This window comes from Tachyglossus aculeatus, chromosome 6 (assembly GCF_015852505.1).
Source record: "Tachyglossus aculeatus isolate mTacAcu1 chromosome 6, mTacAcu1.pri, whole genome shotgun sequence".
NCBI classification, from domain to species: domain Eukaryota; kingdom Metazoa; phylum Chordata; class Mammalia; order Monotremata; family Tachyglossidae; genus Tachyglossus; species Tachyglossus aculeatus.
The window spans coordinates 14,236,034-14,263,931 of NC_052071.1; the positions used below are offsets into that span (position 1 = coordinate 14,236,034).

At 47.3% G+C, this 27,898-nt stretch overlaps 1 protein-coding gene across 2 annotated transcripts in view; it reads left to right on the forward strand.

Annotated features, from left to right (window-relative positions):
• Positions 1-27,898, forward strand: part of TRPC5 (transient receptor potential cation channel subfamily C member 5) — a 233,319-nt gene that overhangs the window by 197,819 nt on the left and 7,602 nt on the right. For both annotated transcript variants that reach the window (XM_038747920.1, XM_038747919.1), the window contains 2 exons: positions 24,883-25,089; positions 25,439-25,480. In XM_038747920.1, the coding sequence (XP_038603848.1) occupies positions 24,883-25,089; positions 25,439-25,480 (249 nt within the window). The remainder of the gene's footprint in view (positions 1-24,882; positions 25,090-25,438; positions 25,481-27,898) is intronic.

The following is a 27,898-nucleotide window of genomic DNA, read 5'->3' on the forward strand; positions in this document are numbered from 1 at the left end:
AAGTACAAGTTGGCAACATATAGAGACCGTCCCTACCCAACAGTGGGCTCACATTCTGGAAGGGGTAGACAGAGAACAAAACCAAACATATTAACAAAATAAAATAAATAGAATAGATATGTACAAGTAAAATAAATAGAGTAATAAATATGTACAAACATATATACATATATACAGATGCTGTGGGGAAGGGAAGGAGGCAAGACGGGGGAATGGATAGGGGGACGAGGGGGAGAGGAAGGAGGGGGCTCCGTCTGGGAAGGCCTCCTGGAGGAGGTGAGCTCTCAGTAGGGCCCCGATGGGAGGAAGAGAGCTAGCTTGGTGGATGGGCAAAGGGAGGGCATTCCAGGCCAGGGGGATGAGACACATGGCAGCAAACCTTGTGACTCCCTGGCCCGTGCCCTAACCCTATGCAACAGACAAATGGTAGCAAACCTTGTGACTCCCTGGCCCATGCCCTAACCCTACGCAGCAGACAAATGGCAGCAAACCTTGTGACTCCCAGGCCCGTGCCCTACCCCTATGCAATCAATCAATCAATCAATCGTATTTATTGAGCGCTTACTGTGTGCCGAGCACTGTACCAAGCGCTTGGGAAGTACAAGTTGGTAACATATAGAGACAGTCCCTACCCAACAGTGGGCTCACAGTCTAGAAGGGGTAGACAGAGAACAAAACCAAACATATTAACAAAATAAAATGAATAGAATAGATATGTGCAAGTAAAATAGAGTAATAAATATGTACTAACATATATACATATATACAGGTGCTGTGGGGAAGGGAAGGAGGCAAGATGGGGGGATGGAGAGGGGGGCAAGGGGGAGAGGAAGGAGGGGGTTCAGTCTGGGAAGGCCTCCTGGAGGAGGTGAGCTCTCAGTAGGGCCCCGAAGGGAGGAAGAGAGCTAGCTTGGTGGATGGGCAGAGGGAGGGCATTCCAGGCCAGGGGGATGAGACAAATGGCAGCAAACCTTGTGACTCCCTGGCCCGTGCCCTAACCCTAATGCAGCAGACAAATGGCAGCAAACCTTCAGACTCCCAGGCCCGTGCCCTATCCCTATGCAATCAACAATCAATCGTATTTATTGAGCGCTTACTGTGTGCCGAGCACTGTACTAAGCGCTTGGGAAGTACAAGTTGGCAACATATAGAGACCGTCCCTACCCAACACTGGGCTCACAGTCTAGAAGGGGTAGACAGAGAACAAAACCAAACATATTAACAAAATAAAATAAATAGATATGTACAAGTAAAATAAATAGAGTCTACATCCCATGGGGGGCTCGCAGTCTAAATAATAATAATAATAACGGCATTTATTAAGCGCTTACTATGTGCAAGGCACTGTTCTAAGCGCTGGGGATACCCCAGCCTTCCTCCCCATTTTAATAATAATAATAATAATAATAATAATGGCATTTATTAAGCGCTTACTATGTGCAAAGCACTGTTCTAAGCACTGGGGAGGTTACAAGGTGATCAGGTTGTCCCACGGGGGGCTCACAGTCTTAATCCCCATTTTACAGATGAGGTAACTGAGGCCCAGAGAAGTGAAGCGACTTGCTCAAAGTCACACAGCTGACAAGGGCAGGGCCGGGATTCGAACCCATGACCTCTGACTCCAAAGTCCGTGCTCTTTCCACTGAGCCATGCTGCTTCTCTATTCCCCGTTTGCCAGATACTGTTCTAAGCGCTTGGGTAGAACCAGCTAATCAGGTTGAACACAGTCTGTATCCCATGGGGGGCTCGCAGTCTAAATAATAATAATAATAATGACGGCATTTATTAAGCGCTTACTATGTGCAAGGCACTGTTCTAAACGCTGGGGATACCCCAGCCTTCCTCCCCATTTTACAGATGAGGTAACTGAGGCCCAGAGAAGTGAAGCGACTTGCCCAAAGTCACACAGCTGACAAGCGGCAGGGCCGGGATTCGAACCCATGACCTCTGACTCCAAAGTCCGTGCTCTTTCCACTGAGCCATGCTGCTCCTCTATTCCCCGTTTTCCAGATGAGGTAACTGAGGCACAGAGAAGTGAAATGACTTGCGTAAGGTCACACAGCAGACTGAGCCCCTTCCTTCCTCTCCCCCTCGCCCCCCTCTCCATCCCCCCATCTTACCTCCTTCCCTTCCCCACAGCACCTGTATATAGGTATATATGGTTGTACATATTTATTACTCTATTTATTTTACTTGTACGTATCTATTCTATTTATTTTATTTTTGTTAGCATGTTTGGTTTTGTTCTCTGTCTCCCCCTTTTAGACTGTGAGCCCACTGTTGGGTAGGGACCGTCTCTATATGTTGCCAACTTGGACTTCCCAAGCGCTTAGTCCAGTGCTCTGCACACAGTAAGCGCTCAATAAATACGATAGATGATGATGCCAATTTGTACTTCCCAAGCACTTAGTACAGTGCTCTGCACATAGTAAGCGCTCAATAAATACGATTGATGATGATGATGATGATGAAGAGTAGAACAGTGCTTTGCACATAGTAAGCGCTTAATAAATGCCATTAATAATAATAATAATAATAATAACCTAGGTCCTGCCGACTTCCAGCCCCAGGCTTTATCCACTAGACAATGCTGCTTCTCAGCTGGAGTTCCCGCTTTTCTGAGTGGCAGCAGCCTCATGGCCGAGTGACACGGCTCGGTTTGAGTGTAATATTTTCCGTCCGCAGTGGTTTGGCATGTATCACCGGCCGGGTGACCTCTGGGATTCTTCCTCTCTCAGACATCGGAAGCCCAGTGTCGGAGCGCAGAAGGGAAAAAATCTTAATATTACTCCCACACCTCCCAAACATCCCCAAACTCCCACACCTCATTTCATATTGGGAAGGTTTTTTCCCAATGGCAAACTGACTTAGACTAGAAATGGCTAGCGGCAAGGAGGCCTTAGGACCATGAAAACGTTTGATAGATGGATTGCTATGTGAGAGTTCCCTGTTTGGCGATCTCTGGAAAGGTTATTATTAAATCCCACCCTAGACTGTAAACTCCCAGTGGTCACGGATCGCGTCTTCCAACTCTGTTTTGTGCTTCCCAAGTGCTTCGTACAGTGCTCTGCACACAGTAAGCGCTCAATAAGTACGATTGATTGATTGCTTTTTGTCCTCTCCCAAGTGCTCAGTCCAGAGGAAGCGCTCTATAAATCAATCAATCGTATTTATTGAGCGCGTACTGTGTGCAGAGCACTGTACTGAGCGCTTGGGAAGTACAAGTTGGTCCCTACCCAACAACGGGCTCTCAGTCTAGAAGGGGGAGACAGAGAACAAAACCAAACATACTAACAAAATAAAATAAATGGAATAGATATGTACAGGTTAAATAAATAAATAAATAGAGTAATAGATTAATAAATGTCACTGATTGATTGTTCCCATGATACAGCTTTCCCGGACCATATTTTCCACCACAAGTCTGCCTAGCCTCACAAAACAGTCCTTATAATTATGGTGCTTCTTAAGCACTTACTATGTGCCAAGCACTGTTTTAAGCACTGGGGTAGATACAAGTTAGTCGGGTTGGACACAATTCCCGTCCCGCTTGGGGCTCACAGTCTAAGTAGGATTTAATCCCGATTTTACACTGATGAAGCAGCATGGTATAGTCGATAGAGCACAGTCATCATCATCAATCGTATTTATTGAGCGCTTACTGTGTGCAGAGCACTGTACTAAGCACAGTCCCGGGAGTCACGGGTTTTAATCCCAGCTCTGCCACTTCTTTGCAGGGAGACCTTAGGCAAGTCACTTCATTTCTCTGTGCCTCAGTCCCCTCATCTGTAAAATGGGGATTGAGACTGTGAGCTCTGTGTGGGACAGGGACTGTATCCAACCCGATTTGCTTGTACTCACCCCAGCATTTAGTATGGTGCCTGGCACATAGTAAGCGCCTAGCAAATTCCATAATTATTATTACTGACAGGTTAGGTAACTCGGCTCAGAGAAGTGGGGTGACCTGACCGAGGTCACACAGCAGACAGGTGGAAGAGCCGGGATTATAACCCATGTCCTCTGTCTGCCAGGCCCTTGCTCTTTCCATTAGGCTACACTTCTTCCCCCTTAGTTCAGGGCATCTGTAGTTTTCTGGGGTTGCACTTCACCTCTTCCCCCAGCAAACACCCAGTCGTCGGCTAGAGAATCGGACTGAGGCCTGAATCAGCTCTTGCTCCTTTTGGTCTTGGGTTTTACTTCATGCCACTGTCATATATGTATATATGTATAAACATGTATATATGTTTGTGCATATTTATTACTCTATTTATTTATTTATTTAACTTGTACATATCTATTCTATTTATTTTATTTTGTTAGTATGTTTGGTTTTGTTCTCTGTCTCCCCCTTTTAGACTGTGAGCCCACTATTGGGTAGGGACTGTCAATCAATCAATCAATCGTATTTATTGAGCCCTTACTATGTGCAGAGCACTGTACTAAGCACTTGGGAAGTACAAATTGGCAACACATAGAGACAGTCCCTACCCAACAGTGGGCTCACAGTCTAAAAGTGGGCTCACAGACTGTCCCTATATGTTGCCAACTTGTACTTCCCAAGCGCTTAGTACAGTGCCCTGCACATAGTAAGCGCTCAATAAATACGATTGATGATGATGACCCAGGTGTAGTGCTTTGCATTCCTAAAAATAATAATAATAGCGATGGCATTTGTTAAGTGCTTCCTATGTGCAAAGCGCTGTTCTAAGCGCTGGGGGGATACAAGTCGCGTTGTCCCACGTGGGGCTCACAGTCCCAATCCCCATTTTACAGATGAGGTAACTGAGGCTCAGCGAAGTTAAGTGATTCGCCCAAGGTTGCACAGCAGACATGTGGGGGAGCCGGGATTAGAACCCATGACCTCTGGCTCCCAAGCCCGTGCTCTTTCCACTGAGCCACGCTGCTTGTTTTCGTCTCCAATTCATGTTGTTCATCATCATCATCATCAATCGTATTTATTGAGCGCTTACTGTGTGCAGAGCACTGTACTAAGCGCTTGGGAAGTACAAATTGACAACATATAGAGACAGTCCCTACCCAACAGAGACAGTCCCTACCCAACAGTTGTTGTTTTTTCTTTCCCACCTCTTGGTGGAAAAGTGATGGATCAATTTTTGAAGAAGACAGGGAAAATTAACTTTACTTAGTGGAGGACTCACTACCTTTTTTTTTTGAGTAATCGGTACCCTTATAGCAGATGAATGCTACTAAAGGTAAGGAAAATAATTTTCCCCACTGTGTGTTCCTTGGTTCTTTTCATTTATCAGGAATAGTGCAGGCATAAACAGCAGGTGGGCATATTTAATGAAGGAAACAAATCTTTGGGACTGGATCCGGAGTGCAGAAAGATGGAGCGTCCTTAACCCCATTTTTCCCACAAGCCTTTGATTTTAGCATTTCCCTGTCAGTGGGCAGGACTTGAAGAAGCCAAACAGCAGCGGATAGTGAGGGAAACGTGCAGTGAGTTATGGAGGCCACCGAAGGATTTGTAACAAAGAAGTTTGATAAAGAGAGGTTCGCTGTAATGGTCTTCCACCCATGGGTGGTTAGAGACTGTCATTTATTTCCACGATAATCTCAATTAGCAGCAGGAGGCATGACTGTAGGGAGGCATGAAACGGCTTATCCGGAGAGACCGCGGGATTCCCTTCTCTTCCCCGCAGCACCTGTATATATGTATATATGTTTGTACATATTTGTTACTCTATTTATTTTACTTGTACATATCTATTCTATTTATTTTATTTTGTTAGTATGTTTGGTTTTGTTCTCTGTCTCCCCCTTTTAGACTGCGAGCCCGTTGTTGGGTAAGGACCGTCTCTATATGTTGCCAACTTGTACTTCCCAAGCGCTTAGTACAGTGCTCTGCACACAGTAAGCGCTCAATAAATACGATTGATGATGATGATGACTGAAAGCTCACTGTGGAGGAGTATGTCTATCAACTCTGTTTTTTATTGTACTCTCCCAAGCGCTCAACACAGTGCCCAGCCCACAGTAAGCGCTCAATATGACTGATTGATTGATTGATGGAGCAGTTTAAAGTTGCTTAATATTAGAAGAGCGAAAGGGAGTCTCTCGGGCTGTGAATGTGGTGAGATGGCTGGAAGTGGGGATTTAACAAGGGGAGGAGATTTTGCAGGGGTCGCAGGCCCCCTACTCCCAACTAGCTTGAATCAAGAATCTTGAAGATAATCCCAGATCGCTCCCTCCACCCCCACCTTGAGAAGCGGCGTGGCTCAGTGGAAAAAGCACGGGCTTGGGAGTCAGAGGACGTGGGTTCTAATCCCGACTCCGTCACTTAGCTGTGTGACTTTGGGCATGTCACTTAACTTCTCTGTGCCTCAATCACCTCATCTGTAAAATGAGGATTAAGACTGTGAGCCCCACGTGGGACAACCTGATTACCTTGTGCTTGGCTCATAGTAAGCGCTTAACAAATGCCATCATTATTATTATCATTACCTCCGACCTTTCTGGTCCTTATTCCCAGAGTCCTTATTTCCAAGTGACCGAACTCATGGTAGGGCTATTACTGGAGTAGAGAGAATGATAATGATAATAATGATAATAATAATAACAGTGATGATGACTGTGATATTTGTTGGGCAACTGGGGTAGATTCCAGATCATCAGGGCCCACTTGGGGCTCACAAAGTGAGTAGGAGGGAAAACAGGGATTGAATCCCCATTTCGCAGAGGAGGAAACTGAGGCATAGAAAAGTGATTTGCCATAGTCACACAGCAGGTAAGAGGCGGGGCCGGGATTAGAACTCAGATCCTCTGACTCTGCTCTGCCCACTGTTGGGTAGGGACCGTCTCTATATGTTGCCAGCTTGTACTTCCCAAGCACTTAGTACAGTGCTCTGCACACAGTAAGTGCTCAATAAATACGATTGAATGAATGAATGACTCTATTTTATTTGTACATATTTATTCCATTTATTTTATTTTGTTAATATGTTTTGTTTTGTTCTCTGTCTCCCCCTTCTAGACTGTGAGCCCACTGTTGGGTAGGGACCGTCTCTATGTGTTGCCATCTTGGACTTCCCAAGCGCTTAGTACAGTACTCTGCACACAGTAAGCGCTCAATAAATACGATTGAACGAGTGAATGAATGACTCCCAGTCCCGGGATCTTCCCACTAGGCTGTGCTGCTTCTCCAGAGATGTTGGTGATGCTAGAAGACAACCATTTTTTTTTCGCCCCTATGTACTTGAGCAGATGCCACTGAGAACAGCGATGTAGTGAGAGAAGCAGGAAATTAGGCAGTTTCCGTCCACCCTGTTGCATCCTTGAGAAGCAGCGTGGCTCAATGGGAAGAGCCCGGGCTTTGGAGTCAGAGGTCATGGGTTCAAACCCCGGCTCCCCCAATTGTCAGCTGTTTGACTCTGGGCCAGTCACTTAACTTCTCTGTGCCTCCGTTACCTCATCTGTAAAATGGGGAGCCCCACATGGGACAACCTGATCACCTTGTAACCTCCTCAGCGCTTAGAACAGTGCTTTGCACATAGTAAGCGCTTAATAAATGCCATCATTATTATTATTATTATTATTGTTATTATCCTATGGGCTGCTTGCTTTTTGCAGCTGAATTCCCCCACCCCCAAAACCCAAGAGCAGAATCCACTTTCTCTGGAGGGAATGGTGTTGCTAAAATTTCAACTCCGGACCATGCTAGGTATCTGGATGCAGTAGTTAGCAATCAATAGCATGTGCTGAGCACCTAATGTACGGAGCTATGGGGAGAGTACAATATCCACTATCCCTACCCCTGGGGAGTGTACAGTAGGTAGTTCCAGCCATTATTATTATTATTGTATTTGTTAAGCCCTTACTATGTGCCGAGCACCGTTCGAAGCTCTGGGGTAGATACTAGGTTATCAGTTTGTCCCACTTGGGGCTCACAGTTTTAATCCCCATTTTACAGATGAGGTCACTGAGGCCCAGAGAAGTTAAGCGGCTTGCCGAAGGTCACACAGCTGACAAGTGGGGGAGCCGGGATTAGAACCCATGTCCTCTGACTCCCAAGCCCGGGCTCTTTCCACTAAGCCACGCTGTGCCCCGACTAAGTGCAGAACACACAGTCACTGCCATCGAGAAGAACGTGGTCTAGTTGGGGAGACTGGTAATGGTATTTGTAAGCGCTTACAAATTGTATTTAAATGGTATTTGTTAAGCGCTTACTCCGACAGTTGGCGGAGCCGGGATTTGAACCCATGACCTCTGACTCCAAAGCCCGGGCTCTTTCCACTTTTAGACTGTGAGCCCACTGTTGGGTAGGGACTGTCTATGTTGCCAACTTGTACTTCCCAAGCGCTTAGTATTGTGCTCTGCACACAGTAAGCGCTCAATAAATACGATTGATTGATTGATTGATTTCCACTGAGCCATGCTGCTTCTCAGTCATGCTGCTTGTATCCCCCCCCAGCACTTGGAACAGTTCTTTGCACATCGTAAGCGCTTAACAAATGCCATCATTATTATTATTATTATTATTTTCCAAGCACTGTTATAAGCACTGGGATAGATAACAAGCTAATTTGACACAGGGCTCACAGTCTTAATCCCCATTTTACAGATGAGGGGACTGAGGGGCAGAGAAGTGAAGTGACTTGCCCAAGTTCCCACACCAGAAAAGCGACACAACCCGCGGGTCCTTCTCACTCCCCGGCCAATGCTCCATCCACCAGTCCACGCTGCAGCAGAAGTAGTAATAGTAGAAGTTGTATTTGGTGCCGTGCACTGTAGTAAGCGCTTGGGATGTACAGAGTGAAGAAGCGACCCCTCCCTAGCCCACAAGGAGCTTACAGTCGGTTGAGGGAAACCAACATAAAAATATTGACAAGCAGAGTGATAATAATAATAATAATAATAATAAAAATGGCATTTATTAAGCGCTTACTATGTGCAAAGCACTGTTCTAAGCAGCACTGGGGAGGTTACAAGGAGATCAGGTTGTCCCACAGGGGGCTCACAGTCTTAATCCCCATTTTACAGATGAGATGACTGAGGCACAGAGAAGTTAAGTGACTTGCCCGAAGTCACACAGCTGACAATTGGCAGAGCCAGGATTTGAACCCGTGACCTCTGACTCCAAAGCCCGGGCTCTTTCCACTGAGCCACGCTGCTTCTCTCATAATACCGGCATTTATTAAGCACTTACTATGTGCAAAGCACTGTTCTAAGCGCTGGGGAGGTTACAAGGAGATCAGGTTGTCCCACAGGGGGCTCACAGTCTTAATCCCTATTTTACAGATGAGGTAACTGAGGCACAGAGAAGTGAAGTGACTTGCCCAAAGTCACACAGCTGACAATTGGCAGAGCCGGGATTTGAACCCGTGACCTCTGACTCCAAAGCCCGGGCTCTTTCCACTGAGCCACGCTGCTTCTCTAATAATACCGGCATTTATTAAGCGCTTACTATGTGCAAAGCACTGTTCTAAGCGCTGGGGAGGTTACAAGGTGATCAGGTTGTCCCACGTGGGGTTCACAGTCTTAATCCCCATTTTACAGATGAGGGAACTGAGGCACAGAGAGGATCCCAATAGATGATTAAGTGATGAATGCTGAGGTTGGGTAGGGACGTTCACAAGCAGTTGGCCGACGGGTGCTGGGCCTAGCGGAAAGACCCCGGGCCAGGGACTCAGAAGACGCGAGTTCTAATCCCATCTCTAAAAAGCTCACACTCTCCTGTAAGAATTTTGTCCCCTGGAAAGCGGGTGAACGTATTCTCACCCGATTTCCTTTCCTTCTGGCTGAAAATCCTTAGAAAAAAAGTTTGCCCTGGTAGAAAAAAGGTTGCTCTCAAAAGAACCGAAGCCGGACATTTCAGAAGTAGAGGGGCCTTCCTTAGAAGTTAGCTGCAAATAGCCAGTTCAAGGAGAATTCAGTCCACCCACTGAAGGGCAGGAATGCACAAATGTGCAGCCTATTTCTTTCACAAAAATGATATATATATATATATATATATATATGTGTGTGTGTGTGTGTATTTATTTCTCTATTTATTTTACTTGTACATATCTATTCTATTGATTTTATTTTGTTAGTATGTTTGGTTTTGTCTCCCCCTTTTAGACTGTGAACCCACTGTTGGGTAGGGACTGTCTCTATATGTTGCCAATTTGTACTTCCCAAGCGCTTAGTACAGTGCTCTGCACACAGTAAGCGCTCAATAAATACGATTGATGATGAGGAGGAGGAAGCGGGATTTGAACTTAGGGTGCGCCGTGGTCGGTGGGACTGGGGAGGGAGAGAATGGTGGTACCTCCTTCCCCTCCCCACAGCACCTGGATATATGTTTGTACAGATTTATGACTATTTTATTTGTACAGATTTATTCTATTTATTTTGCTTTGCTAATATGTTTTGTTCTGTTGTCTGTCTCCCCTTCCTAGACTGTGAGCCCGCTGTTGGGTAGGGACCGTCTCTATGTGTTGCCAACTTGGACTGCCCAACCGCTTAGTACAGTGCTCTGCACACAGTAAGCGCTCAAGAAATATGATTGAATGAATGAATGACGAGCTAGGAGGTCGGCCTTGCGGGGGGAACCAAGGTGGCAGAGAGGCGAGGTAGGGCCAGGGGAGTCGTAAAACCAGCACCAAAACCATCGGAGAGGCCGATGGAGGGTTTTGAGGAGAGGTGCGTGTCCAGCGATGCACGGGGAAGATGATCCCCAGTGTGACTTTATAGCTAGAGCATGGACACGAGAGTTAGAAGGACCTGGGTTCTAATCTCTGCTCTGCCCCATGCCTGCTGTGTGACTTTGGGCAAGTCACTTCATTTCTCTGGGTCTCAGTTACCTCATCAGCAAAATGGGGATTAAGACGGTGAGCCCATGCGGAACAGGGACTGGGTCCAACCTGACCAACACCAGAGTTTAGATCAGTGCTTAATTAGTATAATAATAATAACAACAACAATGATCCATGAAGCATTTGTTACACACTTACTATGTGCAAAGCACTGTTCTAAGAGCTGGGGAACACATAAGGTGATCAGGTTGTCCCCCGTGGGGCTCACAGTCTTAATCCCCATTTTACTGATGAGGGAACTGAGAAAATCAATCAATCAATCGTATTTATTGAGCGCTTACTGTGTGCAGAGCACTGTACTAAGCGCTTGGGAAGTACAAGTTGGCGACATATAGAGACAGTCCCTACCCAACAGTGGGCTCACAGTCTAAAAGTGAAGTGACTTGCCCAAAGACACACATCTGACAAGTGGCGGAGCCGGGATTAGAACCCATGACCTCTGACTCCCAAGCCCGGGCTCTTTCCACTGAGCCATGCTGCTTCTCTAGACGGTAGATGGTAAGCTCTTTGCAGGCAGGGATGGTGTCTACCAACTCGGTTGTATTGTCCGTTCCCAAGCATTCAGTACAGTGCTCTGCACATAGTGTGTTCAAATGAATACCACTGATTGATTGATTGATTGGCAGCTGTAGCTTAGCAGAAAGATCATGGGCTTTGGAGTCAGAGGTCATGGGTTCGAATCCCAGCTCTGCCACTTGTCAGCTGTGTGACTTTGGGCAAGGCACTTAACTTCTCTGGGCCTCAGTTCCCTCATCTGTAACATGGGGACTAAGACTGTGAGCCCCATGTGGGACAACCTGATAACCTTGTATCTTCCCCAGCACTTAGAACAGTGCTTTGCACATAGTAAGAGCTTAACAAATACCATCATTATTATTATTATTATCATTATTGATAAAGGCAGCAGCCCTCACCCCCAGGATGTCACCAATTCCCAGGAGCTACAGGGTCTGTGGGGCCCTTCAGTATCTACACCAGCGCTTAGTACAGTTCTTGGCACATAGTAGAGACTTACAAATATATATATATGTAAATATATATCTATATAATTGCATATATATGTGTATATATGTAAATATATATATATTTTTTTTTTTTCTAAACGGAGGTTGTACAAAGTGGAGTGTAGATTGGAGTGGGGAGAGGCTGGAGGCTGGGAGACCAGCGAGGAGGCCAAGGTAATGATCTAATACGCATACAAGAAGCACTTTGTACCGGTGGAATCCAGGAGAGATCAGAGAAGGCCATGGAGCTGTGCAACCCTTACCCGGCGTAAAGAGTTTCTCAGCTTTAAACGCTAGGAAACTCAGGGCTCTGAGGCCAAGCCATCACAGACTTTAATAAAAAATAATGATGACAACTGCGGCGCTTGTTCGGCGCTTTCATGTGTCAAGGTCTGTACTGAATGCTGGGGTAGATAAAAAGATCATCAGGTCCCACATAGGGGTCACGGTCCAAGAAGGAGGAAGGACAGGTATTAAATCCCCATTTTGCGGAAGAGGGAACTGAGGCCCAGCGAGGTGAAGTGACTTGCCCAAGATCACATGGCAGGCTCTCTGACTCTGAGGGCTGCGCACTCACCATTGGGCCACGCTGCTTCCCATAATAATAACAGGGTTGCCCTCAGGCAGCGTGTTGTCATGGCCCGTGATGGGAGAATTTGATTTGGTCAGTAAGGCAGAGAGAGAGAGGGATTAGGGAAGTGAAGCAAATATTTAGCAGGTTGGCCTGTTGGAGAGAGCATGGGCCTGAGAGACAGTGGAGCAGTGTGGTCTAGTGGAGAGGGTGTAGGCCTGGGAATCAGATGGACCTGGGTTCTAATCCTGACTCGGCCACATGCCTGCTGCGTGATCTTGGGCGAGTCGCTTCGCTTCTCTGGCCCTCAGTCACCTCAGCTGTGAAACAGGGATTAAGGCTTCGAGCCCCATGTAGAATAGGAACTATGTCCAACCTGAATATCTTATATCGACCCCATTGTTCAGTACAGTGCCTGACACGTAGTATGTGCTTAACAAACAAATGTCATTGAAAAAAAAAAAAAAACAAGCTATAAAAAAAAATACTTGGCCCGTGATGGGAGAATTTGATTTGGTCAGTAAGGCAGAGAGAGAGGGATTAGGGAAGTGAAGCAAATATTTAGCAGGTTGGCCTGTTGGAGAGAGCATGGGCCTGAGAGACAGTGGAGCAGTGTGGTCTAGTGGAGAGAGTGTAGGCCTGGGAATCAGATGGACCTGGGTTCTAATCCTGACTTGGCCACATGCCTGCTGCGTGATCTTGGGCGAGTCGCTTCGCTTCTCTGGCCCTCAGTCACCTCAGCTGTGAAACAGGGATTAAGGCTTCGAGCCCCATGTAGAATAGGAACTATGTCCAACCTGAATATCTTATATCGACCCCATTGTTCAGTACAGTGCCTGACACGTAGTATGTGCTTAACAAATGTCATTGAAAAAAAAAAAAACAAGCTATAAAAAAAAATACTTGGCCCGTGATGGGAGAATTTGATTTGGTCAGTAAGGCAGAGAGAGAGGGATTAGGGAAGTGAAGCAAATATTTAGCAGGTTGGCCTGTTGGAGAGAGCATGGGCCTGAGAGACAGTGGAGCAGTGTGGTCTAGTGGAGAGAGTGTAGGCCTGGGAATCAGATGGACCTGGGTTCTAATCCTGACTCGGCCACATGCCTGCTGCGTGATCTTGGGCGAGTCGCTTCGCTTCTCTGGCCCTCAGTCACCTCAGCTGTGAAACAGAGATTAAGGCTTCGAGCCCCATGTAGAATAGGAACTATGTCCAACCTGAATATCGTATATCGACCCCATTGTTCAGTACAGTGCCTGACACGTAGTATGTGCTTAACAAATGTCATTTAAAAAAACAAAACAAGCTATAAAAAAATACTTGGCCCGTGATGGGAGAATTTGATTTGGTCAGTAAGGCAGAGAGAGAGGGATTAGCGAAGTGAAGCAAATCAATCAATCGTATTTATTGAGCGCTTACCGTGAGCAGAGCACTGTACTAAGCGCTTGGGAAGTACAAGTTGGCAACATATAGAGACGGTCCCTACCCAACAGTGGGCTCCCCTCCCCATCCCCCCCGCCCTACCTCCTTCCCCTCCCCACAGCACTTGTGTATATTTGTACTGATTTATCACTCTATTTTACTTGTACATACGTACTATTCTGTTTATTTTGTTAATGAAGTTCCTATAGCTACAATTTGTTCTGACAATGTTGACACCTGTCTACACGTTTTGTTTTGTTGTCTATCTCCCCCTTCGAGACTGTGAGCCTGTTGTTAGGTAAGGGACGTCTCCATAAGTTGTCGACTTGTACTTCCCAAGCGCTCAGTACCGTGCTCTGCACACAGTAAGCGCTCAATAAATACAATTTGAGTGAGTGAGTGAGAGGGAATACTGATTTTCTCATCCCAGCTAGTGCTTTCTTTTCCTGTTGCCAAATCATTGTCTGGAATCTGATTCCGGGGATTACCGCGCTTCCCTCGGAAAGCAAACAGAGTGAACGTGCGGCGACACGGGAACGGGAAACCTGTGAAAATCAGTCGGCAGCTTATCCCTGACACCTCCCACCCCTGCCAGCTCTCTGATGCAAACACCTTTCCCGGGAGACCAAACAATTCCCGGCCCCCACGCCAGCCTAGAGGACCTGTGCTTAACAAGATCCATCAATCGATGGTATTTATTGAGCGCTTACTGTGTGCAGAGCGCTGGGTAGGGACTGTCTCTATATGTTGCCAACTTGTACTTCCCAAGCGCTTAGTACAGTGCTCTGCACACAGTAAGCGCTCAATAAATACGATTGATGATGATGATGATGATGATGTACTAAGCGGTTGGGAGAGCAGAAGATGATAAACTAGGCAGACACGATCCCTGCCCACAGGGAGCGTACAGATTAGAGAAGCAGCGTGGCTCAGTGGGAAAGAGCCCGGGCTTTGGAGTCAGAGGTCGTGGGTTCAAATCCCGGCTCCGCCAATTAGCTGTGTGACTTTGGGCAAGTCACTTCACTTCTCTGGGCCTCAGTTACCTCATCTGTAAAATAGGGATGAAGACTGTGAGCCCCCCCCGCCGTGGGACAACCTGATCACCTTGTAACCTCTCCAGCGCTTAGAACAGTAAGCTTTGCACATAGTAAGCGCTTAATAAGTGCCATTATTATTATTATTATTATTATTATTAGAGAAGCAGTGTGGTTTAAGTGGAAAAAGCACAGGCTTGGGAGTCAGAGGTCGTGGGTTCTAATCCCGGCTCCACCGCTTATCAGCTGTGTGGCTTTGGGCAAGTCATTTGACTTCTCCGTGCCTCACTTGCCTCATCCGTGAAATCATCATCATCAGTCGTATTTATTGAGCGCTTACTGTGTGCAGAGCACTGGACTAAGCGCTTGGGAAGTACAAATTGGCAACATAAAATGGGTGAAATGGGGATTAAGACTGTGCGCTCCACGTGGGACAACTGGATTACCTGGTAGCTTAGAACGGTGCTTGGCACATAGTAAGCACTTAACAAATATGATCATTATTCTTCTTATGATTAGTAGTGGAGGGGGAACTCTCCTGAAGCTCCAGGACACCTTCCCACCGCCTGAGGTGAGCCTCTCTCAGTCAGCCCAGACTGACAACCTACCGGGATCTAGGTCGGCCTACCACCTGTCCTTGGAGTCCAGCTTTTATTTCGTCATCCTCCCTCTCTCCCAAGTCCATCGTCTTGGCATTCTCCTAACCTCGTGTGGACAAATCCCACGGGTTCTACCTTCTTGACATCTTTAGAATCCACCCCTTCTTCTCCACCATCCAAACCACCACTCTACTGGCCCAAGCTCTTAATCTCTCCCACCTCAACCCCTGACCTCCCTGCCTCCGGTCTCTCCCCGCCCCAGTCCATCTTTCGCGCCGCTACCTGAATCCTTTTTTCTACTAAAACGGTTCAGTCCACATCTCCCCGCTCCTCAAAAACCCCCAATGGTTGCCTGACCATCTCCGCCTCCATCACTGTCGGCTTTAAGGCTCACAGTTGGCTCACCCCAACTTACCTAACCTCACTCATCCTCCCACCACAATCTTGACCACACACTTTGCCCTGCTGACACCAGTCCGGTCACCGTACCTCAATCTCGCTCCTGACCCTTCATCTGTCTCCCCCATCGAGTTTTAGGACAGAGAACATAGAGTTTTAGGACAGAGAACAAGAGGTTCTCCTAAGCAAGAATCCCCCATCAGGGATACCCCCATCAGGTAGGACTCCGACCAAAAGCCCCGCATATGCTTAGGATGATCTCTTTTGGTCTGAGGGACTTTGGGTTGGCCTTGAAGGACCACTTCTCCTGACCGGTCGCTTTCTCAGAGGCCATTGGGCATCCGCCCTGAGGTCTGAGAGGGGAAACCGCTCTTTGTGGGCAAGGATTGTGCTCATTAATGCCCTTGCAATGTCCTCTCCTGAGAGCTTAGTACACTGCTCTGCACACACACTAAGCACTCGGTAAATACCGTGATTGACTGTGATTCATTCGAGTCCTAAGCACTTGGAAAGTACCATTTGGCAGCAGATAGGGACAATAGTGGGTGCTTAATAAATGCCATTATTATTATTATTATTATTATTATCATTATCATTATTATTATCATCATCATTATATATGTTTGTAAATATTTATCACTCTTTATTTTACTTGTACATATCTATTCTATTTATTTTATTTTGTTAGTATGTTTGGTTTTGTTCTCTGTCTCCCCCTAGTCCTAAGCACTTGGAAAGTACCATTCGGCAACAGATAGGGACAATAGTGGGCACTTAATAAATGCTATTATTATTATTATTATTATTATTATAGTATTATTATTATATTATATATGTTTGTAAATATTTATTACTCTATTTATTTTACTTGTACATATCTATTCTATTATTTTATTTTGTTAGTATGTTTGGTTTTGTTCTCTGTCTCCCCTAGTCCTAAGCACTTGGAAAGTACCATTCGGCAACAGATAGGGACAATAGTGGGCGCTTAATAAATGGCATTATTATTATTATTATTATTATATTATTATTATTATTATATATGTTTGTAAATATTTATTACTCTATTTTACTTGTACATATCTATTCTATTTATTTTATTTTGTTAGTATGTTTGGTTTTGTTCTCTGTCTCCCCCTTTTAGACTGTGAGCCCACTGTGGGGTAGGGACTGTCTCTATATGTTGCCAATTTGTACTTCCAAGCGCTTAGTACAGTGCTCTGCACATAGTAAGTGCTCAATAAATATGATTGATGATGATAAATACCATGATTGACTGTGATTCATTGGAGTCCTAAGCACTTGGAAAGTACCATTTGGCAACAGATAAGGACAATAGTGGGCGCTTAATAAATGCCATTATTATTATTATTATTATTATTATCATCATCATCAACATTATCATTATCATTATTATCATCATTATATTATATATGTTTGTAAATATTTATTACTCTATTCTACTTGTACATATCTATTCTATTTTATTTCATTAGTATGTTTGGTTTTGTTCTCTGTCTCCCCCTTTTAGACTGTGAGCCCACTGTTGGGTAGGGACTGTCTCTATGTGTTGCCAATTTGTACTTCCCAAGCGCTTAGTACAGTGCTCTGCACATAGTAAGCGCTCAATAAATACGATTGATGATGATGATGATAAATACCATGATTGACTGTGATTCATTCGAGTCCTAAGCACTTGGAAAGTACCATTCGGCAACAGATAGGGACAATAGCGGGTGTTTAATAAATGCCATTATTATTATTATTATTATTTATGTTTGTAAATATTTATTACTCTATTTATTTTACTTGTACATATCTATTCTATTTTGTTTTGTTAGTATGTCTGGTTTTGTTCTCTGTCCCCCGCCTTCTAGACTGTGAGCCCGCTGTTGGGTAGGGACCATCTCTATATGTTGCCAACTTGTACTTCCCAAGCGCTTAGTACAGTGCTCTGCAAACAGTAAGCACTCAATAAATACGATTGATTGAACTTCCCAAGCGCTTAGTGCAGTGCTCCGCACACAGTAAGCGCTCAATAAATACGATTGATTGATGATTGATTGTACTTCCCAAGCGATTAGTACAGTGCTGTGCACATGGTAAGCGCTCAATAAATATGATTGATTGATTGACTGTACTTCCCAAGCGCTTAGTACAGTGCTCTGCACACAGTAAGCGCTCAATAAATATGATTGATTGATTGATTGTACTTCCCAAGGGCTTAGTACAGTGCTCTGCACACAGTAAGCGCTCAATAAATATGATTGATTGATTGTACTTCCCAAGCGCTTAGTACAGTGCTCTGCACACAGTAAGCACTCAATAAATACCAGCGTTCGCTCATCTGCAAAATGGGGATTAAGACTGTGAACCCACGTGGGCAAGGGACTGGGTCCAACCCTATTTGCTTGTATCCACCCCAGCGCTTAGAACGGTGCCTGGCACTTAGTGAGCGCTTCATGGCACTATCATTCTTATTCAGTCGTATTTCAGTCGTATTTAGTCAGAGGTCATGGGTTCAAGTCCTGACCCCGCCAACTGTCAGCTGTGTGACTTTGGGAAAGTCACTTCACTTCTCTGGGCCTCACTTAACTCATCTGCAAAATGGGGATGAAAACTGTGAGCCGACAACCTCCATGGAGCTTAGAATAGTGCTTTGCACACAGTAAGCACTTAGCAAATGCCATTATTATTTTTCTTTTAGACTGTGAGCCCACTGTTGGGTAGGGACCGTCTATGTTGCCAACTTGGACTTCCCAAGCGCTTAGTCCAGCGCTCTGCCCACAGTAAGCGCTCAATAAATACGATTGATGATGATATGTTGCCAACTTGTACTTCCCAAGCGCTTAGTCCAGCGCTGTGCACACAGTAAGCGCTCAATAAATACGATTGATGATGATGATGATGATATGTTGCCAACTTGTACTTGCCAAGCGCTTAGTCCAGCGCTCTGCCCACAGTAAGCGCTCAATAAATATGATTGATGATGATGATGATATGTTGCCAACTTGTACTTCCCAAGCGCTTAGTCCAGCGCTCTGCACACAGTAAGTGCTCAATAAATACGATTGATGATGATGATGATATGTTGCCAACTTGGACTTCCCAAGCGCTTAGTCCAGCGCTCTGCACACAGTAAGTGCTCAATAAATACGATTGATGATGATGATGATATGTTGCCAACTTGGACTTTCCAAGCGCTTAGTCCAGAGCTCTGCACACAGTAAGCGCTCAATAAATACGATTGATGATATGTTGCCAACTTGTACTTCCCAAGCGCTTAGTCCAGTGCTCTGCCCACAGTAAGCGCTCAATAAATACGATTGATGATGATGATGATATGTTGCCAACTTGTACTTCCCAAGCGCTTAGTCCAGCGCTCTGCACACAGTAAGTGCTCAATAAATACGATTGATGATGATGATGATATGTTGCCAACTTGGACTTCCCAAGCGCTTAGTCCAGCGCTCTGCACATAGTAAGCGCTCAATAAATACGATTGATGATGATATGTTGCCAACTTGTAGTTCCCAAGCGCTTAGTCCAGCGCTCTTCCCACAGTAAGCGCTCAATAAATACGATTGATGATGATGATGATATGTTGCCAACTTGGACTTCCCAAGCGCTTAGTCCAGCGCTCTGCGCACAGTAAGTGCTCAATAAATACGATTGATGATGATATGTTGCCAACTTGTACTTCCCAAGCGCTTAGTCCAGCGCTCTGCACACAGTAAGCGCTCAATAAATACGATTGATGATATGTTGCCAACCTGTACTTCCCAAGCGCTTAGTCCAGCGCTCTGCCCACAGTAAGCGCTCAATAAATACGATTGATGATGATGATATGTTGCCAACTTGTACTTCCCAAGCGCTTAGTCCAGCGCTCTGCACACAGTAAGTGCTCAATAAATACGATTGATGATGATGATGATATGTTGCCAACTTGGACTTCCCAAGCGCTTAGTCCAGCGCTCTGCACATAGTAAGCGCTCAATAAATACGATTGATGATGATATGTTGCCAACTTGTAGTTCCCAAGCGCTTAGTCCAGCGCTCTTCCCACAGTAAGCGCTCAATAAATACGATTGATGATGATGATGATATGTTGCCAACTTGTACTTCCCAAGCGCTTAGTCCAGCGCTCTGCGCACAGTAAGCGCTCAATAAATACGATTGATGATATGTTGCCAACTTGTACTTCCCAAGCGCTTAGTCCAGCGCTCTGCACACAGTAAGTGCTCAATAAATGCGATTGATTGATTTAGTGAGCGCTTCCTGTGTGCAGAGCGCTGTACTAAGCGCTTGGGAAGTACAAGTTGGCGACATAGAGAGGCGGTCCCTACCCGACAGTGGGCTCACAGTCTAATAATTCTCATTATATTATCATTAAGTGGCAGCCAGGAGGAAAATAGAGCGGGGAGGTGTGAGCAATCAGACTGTCAAATCCTTGAGGCCAGGGATCAGGCATAGCAACCCGACTACCCTTTAGTCTCCTAAGCACTCAGTACAGTGCTTTCCCCGCAGCAAGCACTCAATGGATACCTCGTTGATCGATGGATTGGTTGAAATCCATGAGTGAGTGAGGCCTCAGGGCCATGGGAAGCCACCCCTTGGTGTGTGTGTGTGTGTGGGGGGGGGTTGTACATGTTTATTACTCTATTTATTATTTATTTTACTTGTACGTATCTATTCTATTTATTTTATTTTGTTAGCATGTTGGGTTTTGTTGTCCGTCTCCCCCTTCTAGACTGCGAGCCCACTGGTGGGTAGGGACCGTCTCTAGATGTTGCCAGCTTGGACTTCCCAAGCGCTTAGTGCAGTGCTGTGCACACGGTAAGCGCTCAATAAATACGATTGATTTGGGGCTGTCTTAATTAATAATGGCATTTATTAAGCTCTTACTACGTGCGAAACACTGTCTTCCTCAGCCCCTTCCTTCCCCTCCCCCCGTCCCCCTCTCCATCCCCCCGTCTTACCTCCTTCCCTTCCCCACAGCACCTGTATATATGTATATATGTTTGTACGTATTTATTACTCCATTTATTTTACTTGTACCTATCTATTCTATTTGTTTTATTTTGTTAGTGTGTTTGGTTTTGTTCTCTGTCTCCCCCTTCTAGACGGTGAGCCCGCTGTTGGGTAGGGACCGTCTCTAGATGTTGCCAAATTGGACTTCCCAAGCGCTTAGTACAGTGCTCTGCACACAGTAAGCGCTCAATAAATACAATTGATTGATGATTGATTGGAAAGAGCACCGGCCTAGGTGTCAGAGGACCTGGATTCTAGTCCTGGCTCTGCCACTTGCCTGCTTGGGGGGGCCTTGGGCAATCGCTTAACTTCTCCAGGCCTCAGCTGCCGAATCTGGAAAATGGGGCTGAATAATAATAATGATGGCATTTATTAAGCGCTTACTATGTGCAAAGCACTGTTCTAAGTGCTGAGGAGGTGACAAGGTGATCAGGTTGTCCCACGGGGGGGGGCTCACATTTTACAAATGAGGTAACTGAGGCCCAGAGAAGTTATGTGCTGTAGACGGTTGGCTCTAGAACCTCAAACACCTAGAACCTCAATGATCTAGAACCTCAAACTCCTGTGGGCAGCTGGCTCTAGAACCTCAATGATCGAGAACCCCGAACACCTAGAACCTCAATGATCTAGAACCTCAAACGTCCACAGGCGGCTGACTCCAGACCTTCAATGACCTAGAACCTCAATCGCTTGCAGGCGGTTGGCTCTAGAACCTCGATGATCTAGAACCTCAAACACCTAGAACCTCAAACACCCAGAACCTCAATGATCTAGAACCTCAATTTCCTGTAGGTGGCCGGCTCTAGAACCTCAATGGTCTAGAACCTCAATGATCTAGCACCTCAATGTGCTGGAGACGGCTGGCTCTAGAACCTCAATGATCTAGAACCTCAAACACCTAGAACCTTGAGGCGCTAGATCATTGAGGTTCTAGAGCCAGCCGTCTCCAGCACATTGAGGTTCTAGATCATCGAGGTTCTAGGTGTTTGAGGTTCTAGATTATTGAGGCTCTAGAGCCAACCGTCTCCAGCACATTGAGGTTCTAGATCATTGAGGTTCTAGATCATTGAGGTTCTAGAGCCAACCGTCTCCAGCACTTTGAGGTTCTAGATCATTGAGGTTCTAGGTGTCTGAGGTTCTAGATCATTGAGGTTCTAGAGCCAACCGGCTCCAGCACATTGAGGTTCTAGATCATTGAGGTTCTAGGTGTTTGAGGTTCTAGATCACTGAGGTTCTAGGTGTTCGAGGTTCTAGATCATTGAGGCTCTAGAGCCAACCGTCTCCAGCACATTGAGGTTCTAGATCATTGAGGTTCTAGAGCCAGCCGTCTCCAGCACATTGAGGTTCTAGATCACTGAGGTTCTAGGTGTTCGAGGTTCTAGATCATTGAGGTTCTAGAGCCAACCGTCTCCAGCACATTGAGGTTCTAGATCATTGAGGTTCTAGAGCCAATCGTCTCCAGCACATTGAGGTTCTAGATAATTGAGGTTCTAGATAATTGAGGTTCTAGGTGTTTGAGGTTCTAGATCACTGAGGTTCTAGGTGTTCGAGGTTCTAGATCATTGAGGTTCTAGAGCCAACCGTCTCCAGCACATTGAGGTTCTAGATCATTGAGGTTCTAGATCATTGAGGTTCTAGAGCCAACCGTCTCCAGCACATTGAGGTTCTAGATCATTGAGGTTCTAGATCATTGAGGTTCTAGAGCCAACCGTCTCCAGCACATTGAGGTTCTAGATCATTGAGGTTCTAGATCACTGAGGTTCTAGGTGTTCGAGGTTCTAGATCATTGAGGCTCTGGAGCCAACCGTCTCCAGCACAATGAGGTTCTAGATCATTGAGGTTCTGGATTATTGAGGTTCTAGAGCCAGCCGTCTCCAGCACATTGAGGTTCTAGATCACTGAGGTTCTAGGTGTTCGAGGTTCTAGATCATTGAGGTTCTAGAGCCAACCGTCTCCAGCACATTGAGGTTCTAGATCATTGAGGTTCTAGATCATTGAGGTTCTAGAGCCAATCATCTCCAGCACATTGAGGTCCTAGATAATTGAGGTTCTAGATCATTGAGGTTCTAGAGCCAACCGTCTCCAGCACATTGAGGTTCTAGATCATTGAGGTTCTAGAGCCAACCGTCTCCAGCACATTGAGGTTCTAGATCACCGAGGCTCTAGGTGTTCGAGGTTCTAGATCATTGAGGTTCTAGAGCAAGCCATCTCCGGCACATTGAGGTTCTAGATCATTGAGGTTCTAGAGCCAATCGTCTCCAGCACATTGAGGTTCTAGATCATTGAGGTTCTAGAGCCAATCGTCTCCAGCACTTTTAGGTTCTAGATCATTGAGGTTCTAGAGCCAACCGTCTCCAGCACATTGAGGTTCTAGATCACTGAGGCGCTAGGTGTTCGAGGTTCTAGATCATTGAGGTTCTAAAGCTCAGTGATTTGGGTTCTAGATGCTCCATTTTCGGAGCAGGAAAGGCCTGACACACACTTGCTCCACCTTCTAAGTGTTTTGTCTTGCTGCTATTCAAAAAAACCCCCTCCACCACACAGTTTCTCAAGCACAAAAGTTTTATTTGACATGAAAAAAGCAGAATTTTTGAAGATTCCGGTCACAGAGTCTGGGCCACATCCCTGCCTGGCCTGATGATTCGAGGAAGGGCCTGAGTTCTAATCCCAACTTGGCCCCTGCCCTGCTGTGCAACCTGGGACAAGTCACCTAATGCCTCTGAGGAAGCCAGGCCCCACTGCCTAGTGGGTTGAGTCCCTTCACTTCTCTGTGCCTCACTTCCCTCATCTGTAAAATGGGGATGAAGACTGTGAGCCCCACGTGCAACAGGGACTGTGTCCAACCCAGTCCTCCGGGGGCCCTTAAATATCTCATTAATACTGTTACTCATTAAGCGCTTACTCGGTGCCAAGCACTGTAGTGTAGACAAGGTAGTCGGGTTGGACACGGTCTTAATTCCCATTTTCCAGATAAGGGAACTGAGGCCCAGAGAAGTGAAGTGACTGACCCAAGGTCGCACAGCAGCCACGTGGCAGGGGTGGGGTTAGAACCCGGGACCATCTCTCTCCTGGCCCCATTCCCACTTGGCTCGTCTAACGCCTCTGTACTATGCGAGCCTGGATCTGGCCGCCGACTTCTTACCTTCGTCCAAACTCTGGCAGGCAAAGTCCTCATTGCCTCAACTTGCCCTCTCGTCCCTACTAACTACGATAAGCGCTGCGTACCACGCTCCGCCCCCAGTGAGCACTCAGTAAGTAGGCCGGAATGAATCCTAGAGGGGGCCGACCTGGTGCAGATGGCTCGGGAAGGGAGTCCCGGCGGGCCGGAGCATCGGGTCTTCCTGGATGCGGCGGGTGTCCGAGGAGCGGAGTGTGCGGCGGAGGGTCTCGGGGAGGAGGAGGGCGAGGACCGGTTCCTCTGGGCCGGAAACGATCCCTGCGGCCCAGTTGAGGACGCTCTGGAGGTGGGAAGAGAAATGGGAGGTCAATCTTCCTTTGAGCCCGTTGTTGGGTAGGGACTGTCTCTGTCTGTTGCCAATTTGTACTTCCCAAGAGCTTAGTACAGTGCTCTGCACACAGTAAGCGCTCAATAAATACGACAATGACTCGACAGGGATGGGAAATTAAGTCTTGGACGCGGTCGGCTGAGAGCACATCCAGGGAACGATGTCCCGATGGCGGGGAAGGAGAGAGGTTGGGGCTGGAGGACTGGATTTGGGAACCATCTGCATAGAGTCAGCAGTTGAAGCTGTGGGAGCCAATTCAAGCACTCAGTACACTGCTCTACGCACAATAAGTGCTCAATAAGTTCGACTGAACTGAACCAAGTTGATCCCTCTGGTGGGTAGGGACTGTCTATGTTGCCAACTTGTATTTCCCAAGCGCTTAGTCCAGTGCTCTGCACCCAGTAAGCGCTCAATAAATACGACGGATGATGATCCCTCCAACGGCCCCCTGCCAGCCACCTCCCCGCCCTCTGCCCCAAACCCCAGAGCATCTGTCTCCCCCAGGACCACGCCGACATCGAGTGGAAGTTTGCGCGGACGAAGCTGTGGATGAGTTACTTCGACGAGGGGGGCACCCTGCCGCCCCCTTTCAACATCGTCCCCAGCCCCAAGTCGTTCTGGTACCTGTGCAAGTGGGCTCACGCCCGCCTCTACCCCGACGCGGACGCCGACGACGAGCAGAAGAGGCACGAGAACCTGAAGACCTTCACGGTAGGCCCGGGCGGCCGCCGGCGCCTGGTTGCAGCCATCGCTTGGCAGGACGGGCCCGGGCAGCAAGGCCGATGCGACTTCTGGGGTCCGAGCTCCCAGCCGAGGGGCAGTGGGGTGCCACCCCCGTGGCCCGCTTCTTGGGGGGGGTCCCACCCCCTACAGAAAGCTTGTCACCCCCCTCCTGTGCTGCCCGTGGGTCAGCGGCCTCCCCCAACCTGAGGCCGTGACCTCGCTGGGAAGCGCTCAATAAATACGATTGAATGAACCGAATGAATCCACTACTCCCACCCTCCCGTGCCCCATGGAGGCTTGGCGCCAGCATAACCCCTTCATTTGTCCCTTTCTGCAGGAACGCCACGCTGACAACCTGATTCAGAATCAACACTACCAGGTGAGCGTCCAGGCTCCGCGTCGCCCGGCCGGGAGTCTCTCCCACCCTGGCAGAGGCGGGAGACTCTCAGGGGCTCCCGGTCGGTCCCGGACTTGGGGAGGCGGTGGATTTTCCCGGCGTCGACCGAGGAAGACTCTTGCGGGCCGAAAAGAGAGCGGTGAAAGCCGTGTGAATGGTGAAAGCGGCTCCTCATTAGCCGGCAGAGCTCTGGCTGGGCGGGCTGGTTTTGCTCCTCGGGGCAGAAGGATTAAATTCAGGAACATACAGGTTCTCCCATTTGCTTTTGGATTTAAAAAAACCCCGAATGGCTTCCGATCCGCAAGTTGGGCAAACGTCACATAAATATCCTGGTACCCAGCTCAACACAGACCACGGTCCCATCCGGCCCAGACGTCCGGAACATCTCACACTTGCCCTGATGCCCTTTACCAATTTTCAAAATAATAATAATAATTACGGTATTTGTTAAGCGCTTACTACGTGCCAGGCACTGTACTAAGGCGCAGGGAAGGATACAAGCAAATCGGGTAGGACACAGTCACCTTGCCCACGTAGGGCTCCCAGTCTCAATCCCCATTTTACAGACGAGGTAACGGAGGTCCAGAGAAGTGAAGTAACCTGACCAAAGTCACACAGCGGACAAGTGGAGGGGCCGGGATTAGGACCTCCTGACTCCAAGGCCGCCAGGCAAATCCATTCTTCTCAGGTGGGACAACTCAGGTTTAGCAATCCCCCTCCCTCTCCCACCACCACCCAGGGATCTCCTGCCACCTCAGGCCTCGCCTCTGCCGCAGAGACCGGTGCCCGGCAGCCAGGAGACGTTGAAGAAACAATGATTCCCACATCATCCCCAGCCCTGATTTCATGAGGAAAAGTCAGGGTCACGCCTGCGTTGTCGAGGTTTCGGCCTTTGGATGTCCTAGGGGCCATTTAGCCTTACGCAGGTAGAAAGCCCCTGCCTTTGTTAATGTAATTGAGTGAGAGTGATGGTATCTATCGCCAATCTTCCAAGGGCACCATAGTGGGCCTTGTGAAAGTGCCCCAGAGGAGTGAGTTCTCTGCCCTCAAAAGGTTTCCAGGCACGGCCACAGCAAGGGATAGGACGCCGAGTTGTGTGCGCTGGCTCTGAGGACGACCAAAAATCAAACACCTTGACGGGGGCCGGTGGGTTTCTGAGTCCAGATCACCGTCTTCCTCCCACCTGCCCCTTTTCCCAAAAAGCTGACCGTTCCGCCCAGGGCCACTGACCCCTCTCTGTCCACGTCAGGGTCGGAGTCAGATTTCAAATGCCAGCAGGGAAGGCGCTGGGGCAGAAACCAAAATTGTTTTCCAGTGGGAAGGTTGTGAGGGACCCCGCACCACACTTCCACCACACACACACAAAAATAATAATAATTGTGGTACCTGTTAAGCACTTACTATGTGCAAGGCACAACACAAAGTGCTGGGGCGGATACAAGTTAATCATTTGGGACACAGTCTCAAACCCCACTTTACCAAACAGGGAACTGAGGCCCAGAGAAGTGAAGCGACTTGCTCAAGGCCGCGCAATAGTCAAGTGGTGGAGCCAGATTAGAACCCATGACCTTCTGACTCCTAGATCCTTGCTCTATCCACCACGCCAAGCTGCGCACACACAGAATGGGATCCCAGCGAAATACGGGCCCTCCTGAAATGCCCAGAATGGCTTGGATAAATTCCCGGCCAGTGGCAGGAGGCTAGAGGGGCTGTGACCATAGCAGTCCTGTGTGGTCACGGAGAAAATCCCTTGAAAGCAGCGTGGCTCAGTGGAAGGAGCACAGGCTTTGGAGTCGGGTCATGGGTTCGAATTGGCTCTGCCAATTGTCAGCTGTGTGACTTTGAGCAAGTCACAACTTCTCTGTGCCTCAGTTCCTTCATCTGTAAAATGGGGATTAAAACTGTGAGCCCCCCCGTGGGACAACCTGATCACCTTGTAACCACCCCAGCTCTTAGAACAGTGCTTTGCACATAGGAAGCGCTTAAGAAATACCATCATTATTATTATTATTATTATAGGACTCACAGTCTCAATCCCCATTTTACCAAACAACTGAGGCCCAGAGAAGTGAAGCAACTTGCTCAAGGCCACGCAGTAGACAAGTGGTGGAGCCAGAATTAGAACCCATGACCTTCTGACTCCTAGATTCTTGCTCTATCCACCACGCCAAGCTGCGCACACACAGAATGGGATCCCAGCGAAATACGGGCCCTCCTGAAATGCCCAGAATGGCTTGGATAAATTCCCGGCCAGTGGCAGGAGGCTAGAGGGGCTGTGACCATAGCAGTCCTGTGTGGTCACGGAGAAAATCCCTTGAAAGCAGCGTGGCTCAGTGGAAGGAGCACAGGCTTTGGAGTCGGGTCATCGGTTCGAATTCCAGCTCTGCCAATTGTCAGCTG